At 57.8% G+C, this 14937-nt stretch overlaps 1 protein-coding gene across 3 annotated transcripts in view; it reads left to right on the top strand.

Annotated features, from left to right (window-relative positions):
* SNX33 (sorting nexin 33) overlaps window positions 1-14937 on the top strand; it is a 62370-nt gene that overhangs the window by 6142 nt on the left and 41291 nt on the right. The window contains exons 2-3 of one of the 3 annotated variants that reach the window (XM_032417198.1): window positions 1878-2083; window positions 3000-7125. The exons of 1 other annotated variant lie outside the window; for it this stretch is intronic. In XM_032417198.1, the coding sequence (XP_032273089.1) occupies window positions 1878-2083; window positions 3000-3128 (335 nt within the window). In that variant the 3' untranslated portion in view covers window positions 3129-7125. Of the gene's footprint in view, window positions 1-1877; window positions 7126-14937 lie in introns of those variants that run through there. One more of the 3 variants, XM_032417199.1, reaches the window with a different exon arrangement.

Genomic DNA, 14937 nt, shown 5'->3' on the forward strand with positions numbered 1-14937 from the left:
CCCCCCAGCCATGGAGGGATACCCCTGGGCCCCCTTATATGGGGAACGAAGGAGGCTGGGAGCCCCTAGGCAAGTCCTCCCCGGCAGGGCCTCAGTTTCCTCTGTACAAGGTGGGGGGTGGGAAGCTGGCCTCTAGGATCTCTTTCACTCTGAAGTGTCTTATTGGGTCCTCATGCTGGGCCTTGGGCTGAGCCCTCTTCCGTTGCCCACACCTGGGCAGTTGGGATGGAATAGGAGGCAGGAGAGGCTCAGGGAGGGTGGCAGAAAGACTGAGTGGGTTGGGAGCTGGTGACTGCGGAGTTCTTTTGAGTGCTGTGTGAGTGGCCCTGGAGATTCTCCAAACTCGTGTCTGTCCACCCCAGATGCCCCCGTTAGCCAGTTAGCCATGCACTTGCCAGCTTATATGGGTGCTGCTCCTTCTAAAGCCTTCTGCAATTACTTCCAGCATGTAGAGCCTTGGGCCTGACATAGAGTAAATGACCGAAAAAAGGATCTTGAATGCACCAGACATCTTGAGTGAAGAGTCAAAAGAACACATCTTGGAGGCCCCCAGCATGCTGTTGGTGCGCACTGGATGCTTCTGAAGTGCTCGGGGGTGGGGGGTGGGGTGCTGTCCTGCATGCCAAGCCTTCCTACACCCTTCCTCTGCCTCGCACAGTGGATTCCCTGCAGCCCTGCGAGGGCTGAGGGCCAGGCACAGGCAAACTGCCTCCTCCTTCCGGCAACTGGCCCCACGGTGCACACGGTTCAAGTGCACAATTAGTCAAGTGTCTGTTAATTCAGAACTGGAATTCATTCACCAACTGCTTGCTGATTCATTCAGATTCTTCTAAATTGGGTCCCCTGCCCAGGTTCGTCCCCCGTCCCCCATCTGTCACCTGGTTATTACAGGGCCTCCTCTGGTCCCTCTAGGCTGGTGTGAGGAGGGGCAGGGCCTGTTTGTGGGGAGACACACACAAAGGAAAATACCAGGTGGCTTTCGAGGTGCTGTTTTAGAATCAACATTGTGATGGGGGTGGGGAGCGCCCTGGAATGTCAGGAGGCATTGCACCTGGGGGCACTGTGGGAGGCTCTGGTGTGGAGGTGGTGACTGAGCCTGATCAGGGGCCTTAAATTATGCAGAAAGATCTAGCAGGCAGAGATGTGGAGGTAGGGAAGAGCAGGGTGAGTTTGATGAACATGGGGTCAGTGTGGAATGGGTGCCTCCCGGCTAGGCAAATGGGCAGGGACCTTCGTGTGCAGGCAGAGGGGAGCTGGGAGAGGTCTGGAGCTTTGGGTGCCCATCTTGGCTGTTCTTCAGGTACTGTGGAGAACCTCTCAGACACTGGGCCCGAGGTGGGAGCCCCTTAGGGGCCTGTTGTAGTAGTTCAGCGAGGAACAGATTGAATCAGCTCAGCAGACATGTACCAAGCTTTCCTGGGGGCCAGACCTGGCCCCGGTGCTGGAGACATTGAGCTCACAGACCAGAGGGAGGCAGGCAGAGTGAGCACAGGGTGGTCAGAGCTGTGGCTGATGGAAGACCCGGGAACTTTGGGAGGCACCTGATGCCGTGGGGGCGCAGGGAAGGCTTTCTGGAGGAGGTGATGTCTGAGCTGATTAGGAGCCAGTGTGAGAGGCGATCGGTGCCTGTGTTGGGTAAGGACAGCCCTGTCCTGGAACTCGATACAGCCAGCAGGGTTGTGACAGGCTGAGTGCCGTGGGCTACTGACAGTGCCCCAGGTTCGGAGGGAAGATGTGCCAATGGTGAGGGCTTGGGGACGGTCCTGGGGGAGACACCCAGGTGGCTGTCCCTGAGGGGGCTCGTGGAGGGCATAGGGAGCAAAGGGGGGAGACCAGAGCCCTAATTCCCTTGTCCTCCTCCACTGTGCCCGTGCCAGGCGCCTTCGCCAAGGTGAAGGAGAGCCAACGCATGAGTGACGAGGGCCGCATGGCGCAGGACGAGGCAGATGGCATTCGTAGGCGCTGCCGCGTGGTGGGCTTCGCCCTGCAGGCCGAAATGAACCACTTCCACCAGCGCCGCGAACTCGACTTCAAGCACATGATGCAGAACTACCTGCGCCAGCAGATCCTCTTCTACCAGCGGGTAGGCCAGCAGCTGGAGAAGACGCTGCGCATGTATGACAGCCTCTGATCATGTGTCCCCGGCCCCCACCTTGTGCCTGGGTCTGGTCGCTGCAGTGCGCTCTGCTCTCTAGACCTACCTGCACCAGTAGTGGCTGGGAGGGTTGGGGTGGGCTTTGGAGGAGTCATGGGTCCCCCTGGGGAAGACCCCCAGCTCTTAGAGGTAGGGGTACAGCAGGGGTGAGATTTGGGGTCAGGAATCTTCTAGGCCGAGGCCTGGGCTCTGGGTCAGTCGCTTGAGGTCAGGCCATGGTCTTAGCCTCCGCTAGAACCTACAGAACTCGCTCACCTGGCCACCACCCCCGCGTTCATTCAGCAGGCACCGGGGCCTCCTGTGGCCCCGTGTCAGATGCTGGCTGGGTCCCAGGGCTGCGACATGCCTGCCCTCAGGGAGTCCCCAGTTGAAGTGGGGTCAGACACAGAAACAGACAAGGGCACCAGAGGGTGACTGATGGTAAATAAGGACTTCCTGGAAGCTTAAAGAAAGAACCACTCATTCTGCTGGTCAGGGAAGGCTCCATAGAGTAGGTGACATTTGAGTAGTGTTTTGGAGAATGACAAGGACCTGCCAGACAGTAGATGGGGCCAGGGGTGGGGGGCACATTCAGAAGAGACGAATAGCATGGGCAAAGGTGAGAAGACATGAAAACGCCCATCTTCTCTCCCTTACTTTTCCCAAGTAAGTTGGTGCCCCCTTGGTGGGGATTTTGGCCTGTGTGACAGAGGGGAGGGCTCTTCCTCCCATGTCCCTGTCCCTGCCTCACCTTGTTCCCTTAGGAGGAGTTGCAGGCCAACTCCCTCCTGACTCCCCTCCACCTGCTGAGCCTCCATTACCCCTTGGTTAGGGGACCATGCCGCATCTTTTCCCTGGGCTCAAGGTGCTGAGACAAGCCACTGACCCCAGGACCTTGGTGGCACCTTCCTGGAGAGGACACCCAGAAGTTACCAGATATTTGAGTTCACCAGCAACGGCTCTCCACATTTCGAGCAGGCTCGGGCCCCAGTGAATCTCGGAATCCTTCCTATTGCACAGAGGGAAGGCCAAGGGGAAGAAAGACGGGGGCGGGCTTGCCCACTGCCCCAGAAGTCCTGGGCCCACATGCCCATGGCCAGCCTCACTGTGATGCCAGCCCCGGCTCCCTCCCCAGCCAGGTTGTGCTGTCTCCCACCCATGTTTACATCCTCAGGGGGGCTACTCCCTCCGCCCAGGCCAGGGTGTGGGCCGGCGGGTTGGGGGAACTGACAGTTCCCACTGCTGGCCTCCCCAGGAGGTCATGGCCACTCCTGGCTCCTGCTGCCTGAGTCTTTTTTCTTTCTTATTTTCTTGATAAACCTTTTGCAATGAAGACAACAAAAGCATGGCTTTTTTTTTTTGTTTGGATCCCAAAGGGATTGAGGGTGGGGGAAGGATGAAACCCTAAGTGTCCCTGGGAGGTCTTAGACTGTGAGGTCATGGTGGGCACAAAACCTCTAAAGCTGGGGGGAGGACTGTGCTGATGGCAGGTGCTAGCTGGGAGCTAGAGGTGGCCGTGGACCCCAGCTGGACACACATCCTTCCCAGACCTCACTCTCCCCATCTCTCAAACGGGTGGAGTCCTGCTGGGCTTAGGCTGTGCTGCTCAGTGATCTAGGGCTGAGCTTGCATGAGTGAGGGAGAGGAGACCTGCTCCAGGACAGTCTAATTGACGGGGTTCTTCTCCCCAGGGAGGCATGCCCCAGCCTGGCCCCCAGGAAAGCCCTGGTCCAGGAGAGGTGGGGCAAGCAGTCCAGAGCACCCAGTCCTGTAGCGGCTTCTGTGTTGGGAACTGAGGAGAACTGCACCCCCCCCCCCCCCAGCCGGGCCCTCAGCGGTGTCCCAGTTAGGATGAGCAGGAATCAGTTTCCATGTGGGAAGGAGGGGTGCTAGTCAAACCACGGTTCTCTTTCGGGGCAAGGGGGACTTGGTGGGAGAATAGGGCTGGCAGGGTCTGGGCCTCGGGGGGCTTTGACCAGGCCAGGGACCCAGGGAGCTTATAGCAGTGAGAGGGGTAAGGAATGGCGGGTGCAGTGGGGAGGGGGCAGCAAAGGCTCTCCGTTCAGGGCAGAGCTTCCTCAGAGGAACTTCTGGAATGGGCCCCTGGCCCTGGGTCAAAATTAGGTCAGATTTGGGACTTTCTGTGGAATTTTCCCCTCCCTCCTCCCTGCCCTCCTTCCTTCATTTTCCAACCCACCCAAGGACCTTCCTGCCTTAACCTCTTCGCAGCTTTGACCTCCAGGCCGCCTCTGTAGACAGTACTCTTGAGCACAGTGGGGGAGGCTCCTTACTGAGGTCAGTCTGGGGAGGGGTGGTGGAAACGCCTTTCTTAACCCACAGTGCCTGGAAAGTCCCCTGCTTATGCTTCCTGCCCTGGGAATAGTATTACCCTCTTGTGTCCCATCCTCAGCGTGAGGGCGGTGGTCTGAGACTTTACTCAGGAGGGCTTGGACCTGGGAGAAGAGTCCAGAAGTGAAGTGTTGGGATGGGCCAGGTCTACTGTGGGCATCCTGAGATATCTAGGCTGGGGCAGACTTCTATGTAATGGGGAGTGAGGATGTCACAGCCATTCCCTCAGGTTTCTTTCTCTCTGTGGGTTGGGGTATTGGGGGGAGCAGTTTGAGATTGGTCTGGGTTGACCGGAGCCCCTCGAAGGAGGGCCCTGGGGGACCAGTTGGGGAAGGCGTGGGAGCATCCTGGTGGTGGCAGGGCCTGCTGCTGGCCTCAGTCACTTGCCAGGCAGATGTTCCAGACAGAGCTGGGCCCGGCTATCTCCAATACCCTCCCTCACTTTGCTCTGAGGGGGTGGAAAACAAGGCCCCTCTTTCTGCCCTGGGCAACTGTCAGGACCTGGGGGTAGGGGGGATCTGAATCTCTGATCCCCAGTCGTGGTCCAGCCCACGAAAGGAGTCGGCTTTGTGGCCACATGTGGGGGTTGGGGATGGAGGCAGCCCTCAGATCCTGCATCTGTTGCCTCCCGGACACACAGGAGGGCCACGAACTGCCATGCCACAGCTCTGCCACAACTGTGCCACGCCTGGAGGGGAGGCAGGCAGATGGGTGGCTCCAGAGCCCGCTCAGCACCTCTCCTCCATCCCGTGGCACAGCCGCGCTGTCATCCACACGTCCACGAAGTCACAGGTAGAGCTGCCCAAGCCCAAGCAGCCACAGCCACGTGCAGCCAACACACCCTGCCCACGGGGACATGGGCCAGCCCTGGCCGTCCGCACACAGATGCACAGTCACGTGCTCGCCCAGGGGCACTCCCAGCCACGGCGCCACCCACGGCACATGTTCACGGCCATGGCTGCACACGCATCATCTCTTCCCAGCACTGGTCACATTGTGTCCCCACGCATAGCCGTACCGCAGTCCTACCCGCACAGAGCGACACACTCAGACACACGGCCACAAGTCACACATGCTCAGAGCAAAGGTGTCACGCGTGTCGCTGCTTCTAGACTGCACCCGCGCTACCTCCTGGGGGAGCCAGTGGCATCACCTGTCATCTGACACCGGCGCTGTCCAGATGGGGAACTCGAGGTCTGGTGAGGGGTGGCAGCTGGCTGTGTCACCCCGTGCCACTGGCCCGAGGGTGTTCAAGGGCTTGAGCCCAGCCCCAGGTAGCTCTGCGGCCGGTCCCCAGGGCCAATCCCTCCTGCCTCACAGGCCCCTGGCTGAACCCACCCAACAAAGCTCCAGGCCTCTCCTATCTGTCCAGCCAGAGCTGAGGCCGCAGCGTGCATGTGAGCCAGGGCAGGGACGCAGTGGGCAGGGCCCAGGCCTGGGCGGGAGGAACATTCCTGCACCATCTCCTCCCCAAGCATGTGAGGACTGGGCCCGCCCTGCCTGCCTGCCTGCTGACTCAGGCCTCCAGGAGCCAAGCCCGCTTGTCCTCCCCGCCCCCCCCCCACCCTCAACCTGCTTCCCTTCCAGTTCAGCTCCAGTAGGGCTCCGTGGGCTGGGGTAGGAGACGAGGAGCCCTGGCAAAAACCACGGAGAGAAATGAAAATTCACCTCCCCCAGATGGCACTCAGCAGAGCGCTCTGATTGTGAAACCCAGTCCCGGGTTTCAGGATAGTTTAGCGCAAACCTTTTTTCCTTTGGTTTTGTTTTGTTAGTCAAACCCCAGTGCAGTCCGGGCTGTTGAAAAAGCGAGTCTCACATAGCTGTGGCCTCCTTGGTCCTCACAGCAGCCCAGGTAGGCGGCGTTGTTCCATTTCACAGACGAAGGGACTGAGGCTTGGCTAGAGCGAAGATGGGCCCAGCCTGGGATCACACAGTGAGACCCAGGTGGAGCTGGACTCGAACCCAGTTCCCTGACGTCTTTCCTCAAAGTCTTGATTGACTCACTTAGGTCTGAAGGAAAAGGGTCTGGCAGAGCTCCACTCCAGAGGTGAAAGAACGGGAGGCTGGCAGACCCAACTGCTGAAATGTGAAGGGGCTGGTGGGTAGGGTGAGTCCCGCCAGCTCCCAGGGACGAAGAGGCTGACCACAGCCCTGCACAGTGGCCACGGCCTTGCCCCAGGATCTCCCCTTACACATGAACGTGTGTGAGGAGCATCGCCTCATTTCTCTGCAACTGACCAGAATTTCTTTGTTGCATTCTCATTCCCTCACATGGTAGAAAAGGAATCTCAAATCAATTTGCGGACCCCTCCTTTCAAAGATTTGGGGATGGCACATTGGAAGACGGTGGGCAGGCCTCTGGCACTTTGAATTTTAGAGGCTGAATCCCACACCCTATCACACATATGAAAGTTTGCCTGCCTTCCACATTAAAGATCGTTCATATACACCTGTTGCAGTTGGGTTCAGTTTATTACTTGGCAATGCCTTGTCTTACAGATACTTATTTAAACTTTATTAATTTTGATTTTGTCTTTTTCTTTTCTTTTTGTGTCCTGCTACTTTTTTTTTTTCTTTCCCTGCTCACGTTGTTGTGGGTTCTTGCAGACTCCTGGACCATGGCGCTGGGCCTGTAGTGCCCACTGTGGTCCTAGGTTAGCATTGGATCCTCTGGTCATCGGCCCCCCCCCCCCCCCGCCCCGTCTTCCCACCACCTGCTCCTTTGATCCCCATCCTGAGGCCTCTGTGGGTCTGGCCTTTGGCCTGTTTTGAGCACTTAGGGCTCCCTCCCTCCCTTGTATACCTGTGGACCTCAAGGGACCTCAGGGGGCTGGCAAAAGTCCCTTCTGTGGCCTGTGGTCCCCTCTGGGGCTCCTGGTCAGCATTCCACAGCTCCCCAGCACACACTCAAGCACAAGAAGCTCTGGGAGGCACTAGAGATCCTATGCAACCCTTTGTCATCTGGGGTCTGGCTGCCACCTTGGGGCTCTACCTGGGAAGGGGCCAAGTCTCTGCTGCTCCTGGATCGCCCAACTTCGGGGCCCCTACCCCCCCCCCCCCCCCAGCGCAGGCAGCACCACAGCAGATGCTGGCTGGCCAGTATTTCCCAACCACCCTGCGTGCAAGAGATTGCCGGCATCATTCTACAGACCAGGAAGGGGGGCCCAGTGAGGGAGGTGCTGGAGTAGCCGAGCGGGTGTGAGATGGTCCCCAGGTCTGGGTCACCTGTGCTGGGAGGCAAATTGTTGGTGCCTGAGGTGGGAGTTGGCCTCCTGGAGGTGCCTGGAGCCTCTTCCGGGCTGACCTGGTCCCCCTTGCTGCTATTTCGGCAGGAATGTAACGGGCGGGGTAGTATGAAGCTCCGCTGGACAGCCCTGCTGCCCCCAGATAGCCACAAGCCCCCTGTTTCCTCTCTCTCCACCTCCCAGGGGCAGGGCCCTGGGATTGGCTGCAGTGGCTGAGCCCTGTGCGAATCCTACCCTACATGGACTTGTTCTGGGGATGTTTCTTCATTGCTTCATGCTTCCATTTCTCTATTTATAACGGGAGTTCCAGATGGCTGTTAGGAGGATTACATGAGCAAAACGCACCAACTGGACAGGCCTGCACATAGCGGGTGTTCAGTAAGGGTAGCTGGGATAACCGGCCTCTGAGCAGAGCCTTAGAGCAGCCCTAGAGAGAGGCTGGGCCAGGAATATTGTCACCCCACTTCATAAGTGAGAAAACTGACTGAGCGAGCCCTCTAAGGCCACACAGTAGGTAGATGGCAGGGCTGGGCCTGAGACTAGGCCCCTGACCACCTCCAGACCTTGAGCCTTGCCCCGTGTTGCCGCCATGTCTTCATGGGGAGCAGACTCCTTGGGGCTTCCTGGCTGTCACAGTACTCGTCAGCCCAGGGCAGGAGGTGTCCCCTGGGCCATTCATTGGCTGTCACACACACCGTCACACACAGGAGAGTGGGGCCCAAGAGTTAAGAGATGCAGGCTCATGTCAGGCCTTCCCTGGGTAGACTCGGGGGACCTCAGGCAAAGCCACTACTCAGTCTCGGTTTGTCACAGTTACACCCGGGCATGCGTTCACGAGTGTGGGCATGTCACTGCTTCGTTGTGCCGCAGCCTCAGGGCCGCACAGGCCGGCCAGGCAGGGGGTCGGGGGGGTGGCCCAAGTGCACAGCGACTCACGCTGAATGGCTGCTGCGTGCTGGGCACCGGGCTCAGTGCCTCCCTTGAGTTACCTCGTTGTCCGCAACTGCCCGGAAGGTGAGAATGATTGCCAACGTGTCCCAGCAGACCGGGGCTCAGAGGCACGGCGTCAGCTGTGCCAGGTCGTGCTGCTCTTCAGTGCATCCCACTGAGGCTGAGGGCTGTCCGGGCACAGAGCTGTGCCCTTCCCAGGCGGGCAGGCCGGGCGGCCCAGGGACAGCTGTCCTGCTGTGGAGTGAATGCACGCGTGCTGGGAATCGAGGGGAGCAGGGAGGCGGGCGGCGAGTGGCTGCGTGCCTTCAAGGTAGCAGGCAGAAGGGCAGAAGGCTGGGCCCACAGAGAGCACCAAGCAAATATTTGTCGACTGATAATTTTCTGTGGGGCCTCAGGCTGGAGTGTGGGAGCAGGACCTGGCCATGGAAGAGTGGGCTGGGCAGATGAAGGCAGGGTAGGGGTCAGGGGCAAGACGCAGGTGGAAGGAACTGGGTCGGGAGCCTCCTTACCTGAGGGGCCCACATGGGGGGTGAGAGTGAGGCTTGGTAGGGAATGCTAGGACTGGGTTCTTGTGAGTGCCGAGGCTGAGCTGGAGAGGGTGGAGGGAGGGGCTCTGGCCCTGGGGCTTCCGTGGGGGGTAGGGTAGGCAGGCGGAGGGGAATGGGGTGTGTGTCTGCGCCTGGCACCCGGAGTGTGTGTGTCCACCCGTGTGGTCGCTGAGTACCCGTCAGTGTGTGCACCCGTGCTTGTGTGAGGGTCCCCTGCTGGCACTCTGCCTGTAGTCATTTGGCCACACATGCTTTCCCCTGTGCTCCCCAGCCTGGAAGAGGCAACACCTCTCACCCTGAAGCTCAGGCCCAGACACGCAGGCAGGCTTAGCTCCTCTCTTTCTTGCACACTCCACATCCATCCATGAGCAAAGCCTTGTTAGCTCCTCAGAAGAGATCCCAAATCTGACCCGTGTCACCATCTCACTGCCTGTCCCAAGCCACCACCTGCGTAGACAATTGCAGTAGCCTCCAAGCTGTTCTGCTTTCTCGACTACTTCCTGATGGTCCAACTCGAGTCAGAGTGATCTCTTAAGAAGTTGGAGTGATCTCTTAAGACCGTACTCTAGGGGCGCCGGGTGGCTCAGTCGGTTAAGTGGTTAAGTGTCTGCCTTCGACTTAGGTCATGATCTCAGAGTCCTGGGATCCAGCCCCACGTGCGGCTCCCTGCTCAGCAGGGAGCCTGCTTCTCCCTCTGCCCCTCCCCCCAACTCATGCATGTACACACACATTCTCTCTCTCAAATAAATAAACAGAATCTTAAAAAAAAAAAAAATCCAATCATATCTGACCCTGCTTTCAACCTCTAGGGCTTCCTGCCATTCTGACTCCAGCTTCCAAGCTGCTACCACAGTCCACAAGGCTCCTTTCTGATGGCGCCTTGGACCCCTGTCCTTTGGTCACAGAATTCCAGACCCACTGTACTCTTGGCTGTTCCTCACATAAGCCCAGCATGCTTGTACCCCAGGGCCTTTGCATTTGCTGGCCCCCTCTGTTTGGAATGTTCTTCCTCTCAGATGTTTGTGTGGTTTGAACCTCAGTTAATTCAAGTCGTTGCTTAAAATGTTACCTCTTTGGAGAAGCCTTTTCTGATCATCTAAAGAGTCTTCCTAGTCCTAGTCCTCTGTCCCCTTGCCCTGCCTTACTGTTCTTCATTTTATTTATCAACAGCCAACTATATACACGTATGTCTCAAACATATACAAAAAAGAGAAACTAATATAATAGATCCCTATGTGCCCATATGTCAGCTTCAGCCATGATCACCCTGGGCCAAGATTTTACTCCCCCACATCCCTTGCTTCCAGCGAACTCCAGACATTACACATTCTCATCTGCAAATAAATACTTCTATGCAAAAGTTAGACTTTAAATATATCTGTTTGTTAGAAGGCAGCCTTGGGGGGAGCTGGGTTCGTCTTGCTCACTGCCATAGCCCCAGTGCCTAGCGCAGTGCCCCGCTCACAGCAGGCGACTTGGGTTGTCTGCAGGGCTGTGCCTCAGATCTCTGGGGAGGGTAGGTGTGTGGCTTGTGGTTTGCACAGGTCGGCTGCTGTCAGGGAGTGCATCTGCACATGCCTGTGTGCGCTGCCACGTGGGGCAGTCCTGTGAACATGTGTGGGCGTGCGTGGGTGTGCGTGGGCGTGCGTGGGTGTGTGTTGCTGTAGCAGCTGGTGGCTGAAAGCGGGCTTCCTCCTGACATCATCCCCCACATCCCCCAGAATCCAGGGACTTGCTCTGGGGAGTATCTCCCCCTTTCTCAGCAAGGCATGGCATGTGAAAGGGTGGGAAGGATGTACGCACCAGTCCCTGCTCGTTCCTCTGGAGGGCTGGGTCTGAGGCAAGGGTGGCCCGGAGAGCCACTCCTTGTCCTTCTCTGACTAGTAGGAGGCTGTGCCATCCCAGGTGGCCGAGCAGACAGCCTCCTCCCTCCCTGGGCTGGGCTGGCATCAGCTGGGTGGGGGGTGGCTAGCTATGTAGGAGGGGTGGTGGTATTCCAACCTGGCTGACTCCTAAGGCTCCCAGGGTGACCCCTGGGAAGTTGGGCAGCCGAGGTCACTCAAACTGGGTGGGGGGGGAACTGGGTGCAGAGTTCTGGCCCAGGGGCCCAGCAGTCCCCTGCTCCCCACCCCAGTTCTGCATCTTAAAGGGTCAGCCCTGGCAGGAGGGCAGTGGGAAAGAACAAGCTTCCAGCCCAGCACCACCTTGACTCCGGGGGGCTACTCCCTATCAGACTGGGAGTTCCACAGGAGCTTCTCTAAGCCTGATCCCCAGAGCCCCTGTCTGTTCCGGGGCCGGTCTTCTCGGCCATCTGGCTCCACATCATCTGGCCCCTGTCCTTGTGTTCCGCTTTAAGCTTGGCACTCTGTCCCTCAGGCATAGCCCAGTCTCCCCTCTCCGGGAAGCCCTTGTGTTCTGGCCTTCCCTGGGCCCACCCTCTCTCCCACCCTGCCCTCCTCCACCGGCCAGGCAGGTTCAGGTGCAACTCCTCCCTCTTGGGTCCTTGGGGTCAAACCTCCTCCGAGGTCTTCTGGATCAATGGGGTGGGATGGAGGAAGGGAGGTCAGCGTGGCTGCCAGCTTCTAGGCAGAACTTGACCCCTTCGGCACACCTCACTCTCCCTGCCTTGATGTCCCTCTTTTCCAAATGGGGAATTTCCAAATGCTCCAGGACTGAGCATTTGTTTAGCACTTACTCTGCGCCAGGCACTGTGATGGCTGTAATAAATTATAGTAATAACAATAATGTCAATTTGACCATTTGTTAAACTTCTACAATATGCCAGACCCATATGCTAGGCGATTCAGGAATAACTACCATCACAGCACTGATAATAATAGTCAACATTTATTGAGCATTTTCTCTGTGCCTGGTGCTGTTCTAAGAGCTTTGCCACAACACTTGGAAAAGCAGCCTTGGTCAGTTGCACTGCTTCGAGAGGTTCTAATTCAGGCAGGGGGTGGGGCCTCTGGCTAATCACGTACCATTCCTGGCAGTAGGAACTGGGAACTGGGCAGAAATGAAGACAGGAGGCAGGGCCGTAGGCAGAAAGCAGGTAGCAAACTCTCCCAGGCCTGGGTCCGTACTTGCTAGGGTCGCACATCCCATCCACAGGTGGGTGGACTTGTACAAGTTCACTGGGCAGGCACAGTCACCATCGCTGCCCTCCCTCCTTTAGTTCATGGCTTCTATCCCCAGACTGAGCTTCTCAGGCAGCTCATGGGGCAGAGGGGCTGAATTCCCAGGGCCTGGAACCTTCTTGGGTCCACCGGTCACGCCCCAGTTGCCTAGCTCAGGAGCCACGCCCACAGGGCAACCTTTTAGCAGGGCTGACTCAGGAGGAGCCCTTCTGCCCTGACTCACAGCCTTCCAGGAGTGCCCAGGCTCTGCCAGCCTCACCCACCTGCCTGCTTGCTCAACCAACAGCCCTTTAGAAAAGGCTCCACCTTCCCCAGCAAGACCCAGCAGGGTTCTCCCTGCTGCTCTCTGGTGCTTGGAGGTCTCTGCCCTGGCCAGCATGTCCAGCATCCCTGGCTCACCCACACTTGCCCTGAGGCGTCTCTAGGTGCTGGGAATCCCACTGCTGAAAGATGCATCTTTGGCATCTGGAAGGGTTTTGAGCCTCCAGGAAGTAGGCTGGGACTCTGAGACCTGAACTGAATGCAGGGTCCTCTGGGTCAGGTAAAGGTGGGGGCACCCTTGGCTGGTCTCTGAAGGTTGGGATCAGGTGAGCCCTACAGTGGTTAGAACAGCGGGCACAGTGGCCAGTGGCTTCTGGAGCTCTGAGGAGGACGTGTAGCGGCAAGGGAAGGCGAGTGTAAGGCGGTTCTGGGTTGTCTCCTCCTCCTGTCCCATTTAATCAGTTTGAGTCCATTAGTGGTAGGCTCCCATATATGATTTGGTCAAAGTGTTCTGCCCATGTGCTTCTGAGCAGCTAGACCCCAGGTATCTGGTAGGAGGGAGCCGCTGGTGCGTATGGAGGAAGAGAGAAGTGAGTGCTCAAGAGTCTGGCAGGGACAGATTAAACCTGTTCCTTAGAAACTTAGGACCTGGGGCCAGGTCTGCCTGGGCTCTGGGGGCCAGAGCAGTGGTTGGGAGCCCTGCTAGCACTCCTAGGGATGAGGGAAGCCGGGGGAACCAGATGGGAAGTCAGGATATGGGGTCTGGGTGGGATCATGGTTAGAGACCTTTTGGACGGTGGGAAAGGAGGGGCTATATGCTGGCAGTAGATGTTTACCAAGCATCAGCTATGTACCTAGCCCCGGGCCCGGCTGGACATTGCCCCCCGGTGGGCACACAGCCTTGACCTATGTTTACTGCAAGGACAGGGGGCTGGGGGCCTCAGCAGCCTCTGGGGGGAGGGCAGTTGGGGGCCCCAAAGGCACGCACAGCACCAACACAGCACGCTGGCTGGGGGGCCACAGCATTTGTTCTGGGGTCCAGAAGGGACAGGTAGTGGTCCAGCCTCCCTCGCTCCCCACCTCTGCAGGACAGGACAGAGTGCTGTGGGAGGCCCATGCCCTCCTTCTTGACCGGGCCCATGCAGTGGCCTGACAGGTAGCTTCTTCGTCCTTCCTCTGCTGCCTGCTGCTGCTCTACTGTGGGGGAGACCCAGTATACTGACTGGGGGCCTTGGCCAGACCCCTCCTTCTGTCCCTCCCTCTGCAGGTGGAATCTGGACAGGTGGGGAGGGAGGGACTAGCTGGACTGCAGAAGGCAGGGTGGTAGGGGGCTGCTGCACTTTCCAGGGAACCTGTCTTTGGGAGGTGAGGGTGGAAGTGGGCTTCTTCTGCAGACCCTCCCCACTGGGTCAGGCCTGGCTACCAGCCTCGTCCTCCTCTGCTTCCCTCTTGTCCTCAGTGGAGGCCCCTGAGCAGGAATCCCCACAACAGAACCCTGTCCGCCCAAATCTGCAGGGGACATAGGGACTTCAGAAGAGTGTGGGGAAGAAGGATGGACAGCTTGAGTTGAAAGACAAAACTCTGGAACTGGATCATGGGGTCTGACTTCTTTCTAGCTCTGTCATTGACTTACTATGATCTTGGCCTGGTCCCTGCCTCTCTCAGCTCTGTTTCTCCATTTGGAGGTAGAGGACCTAAGTCAAAGTGTCTTAAACTTTACTATTTGTTAAAATGCAGAGTCTGTTTCAGCTGATCTGGGGTGAGGCCTTAGAGTCCTCATTTTTTTTTCTTTTTTGAAGATTTTATTTTTAAGTAATCTCTCCACTCAACGTGGGGCTTGAACTCAGAACCCTGAGATCAAGAGTCGCACGCTTGCTCTTCTGACTGAGCCAGCCAGGCGTCCCAGGAGTTCTTATTTCTAACAAGCTCCCACATGCTTCTGGTGCTCCCGGTCCATGGACCGCACTTTGAGCAACAAAGACTTAGTCCATGCAGCTTGGGCCCTCAGGACCCAGGGTCACTTGAGCCCTCTGTGACCTCACAAGGCATCCAAGGGAAGCCTTGGGATTAGCTCTAGGCTTTGGGCTAACAGAGCTGGCAGTGCTCAGGTTGAGGGGCATGGGAGCTCCTTGAGCCCCCAGCTGAGGCTGTGTTTGGGTAGAAAAGTCCCTTCTTGGCCATAGGATGATTTGACCAAGGGTTACTTTTGTCTTCGGGGGGTCTTAGGACATCTGCATTGTGAAGGAACACAGCACAACAACCTACCAGTTATCCTGACGGCCCTCTGAGGAGGTGGCATTTTTTTTTTT

This window comes from Phoca vitulina, unplaced genomic scaffold, assembly GCF_004348235.1.
Source record: "Phoca vitulina isolate PV1807 unplaced genomic scaffold, GSC_HSeal_1.0 scaffold20, whole genome shotgun sequence".
Taxonomy (NCBI): Eukaryota; Metazoa; Chordata; class Mammalia; order Carnivora; family Phocidae; genus Phoca; species Phoca vitulina.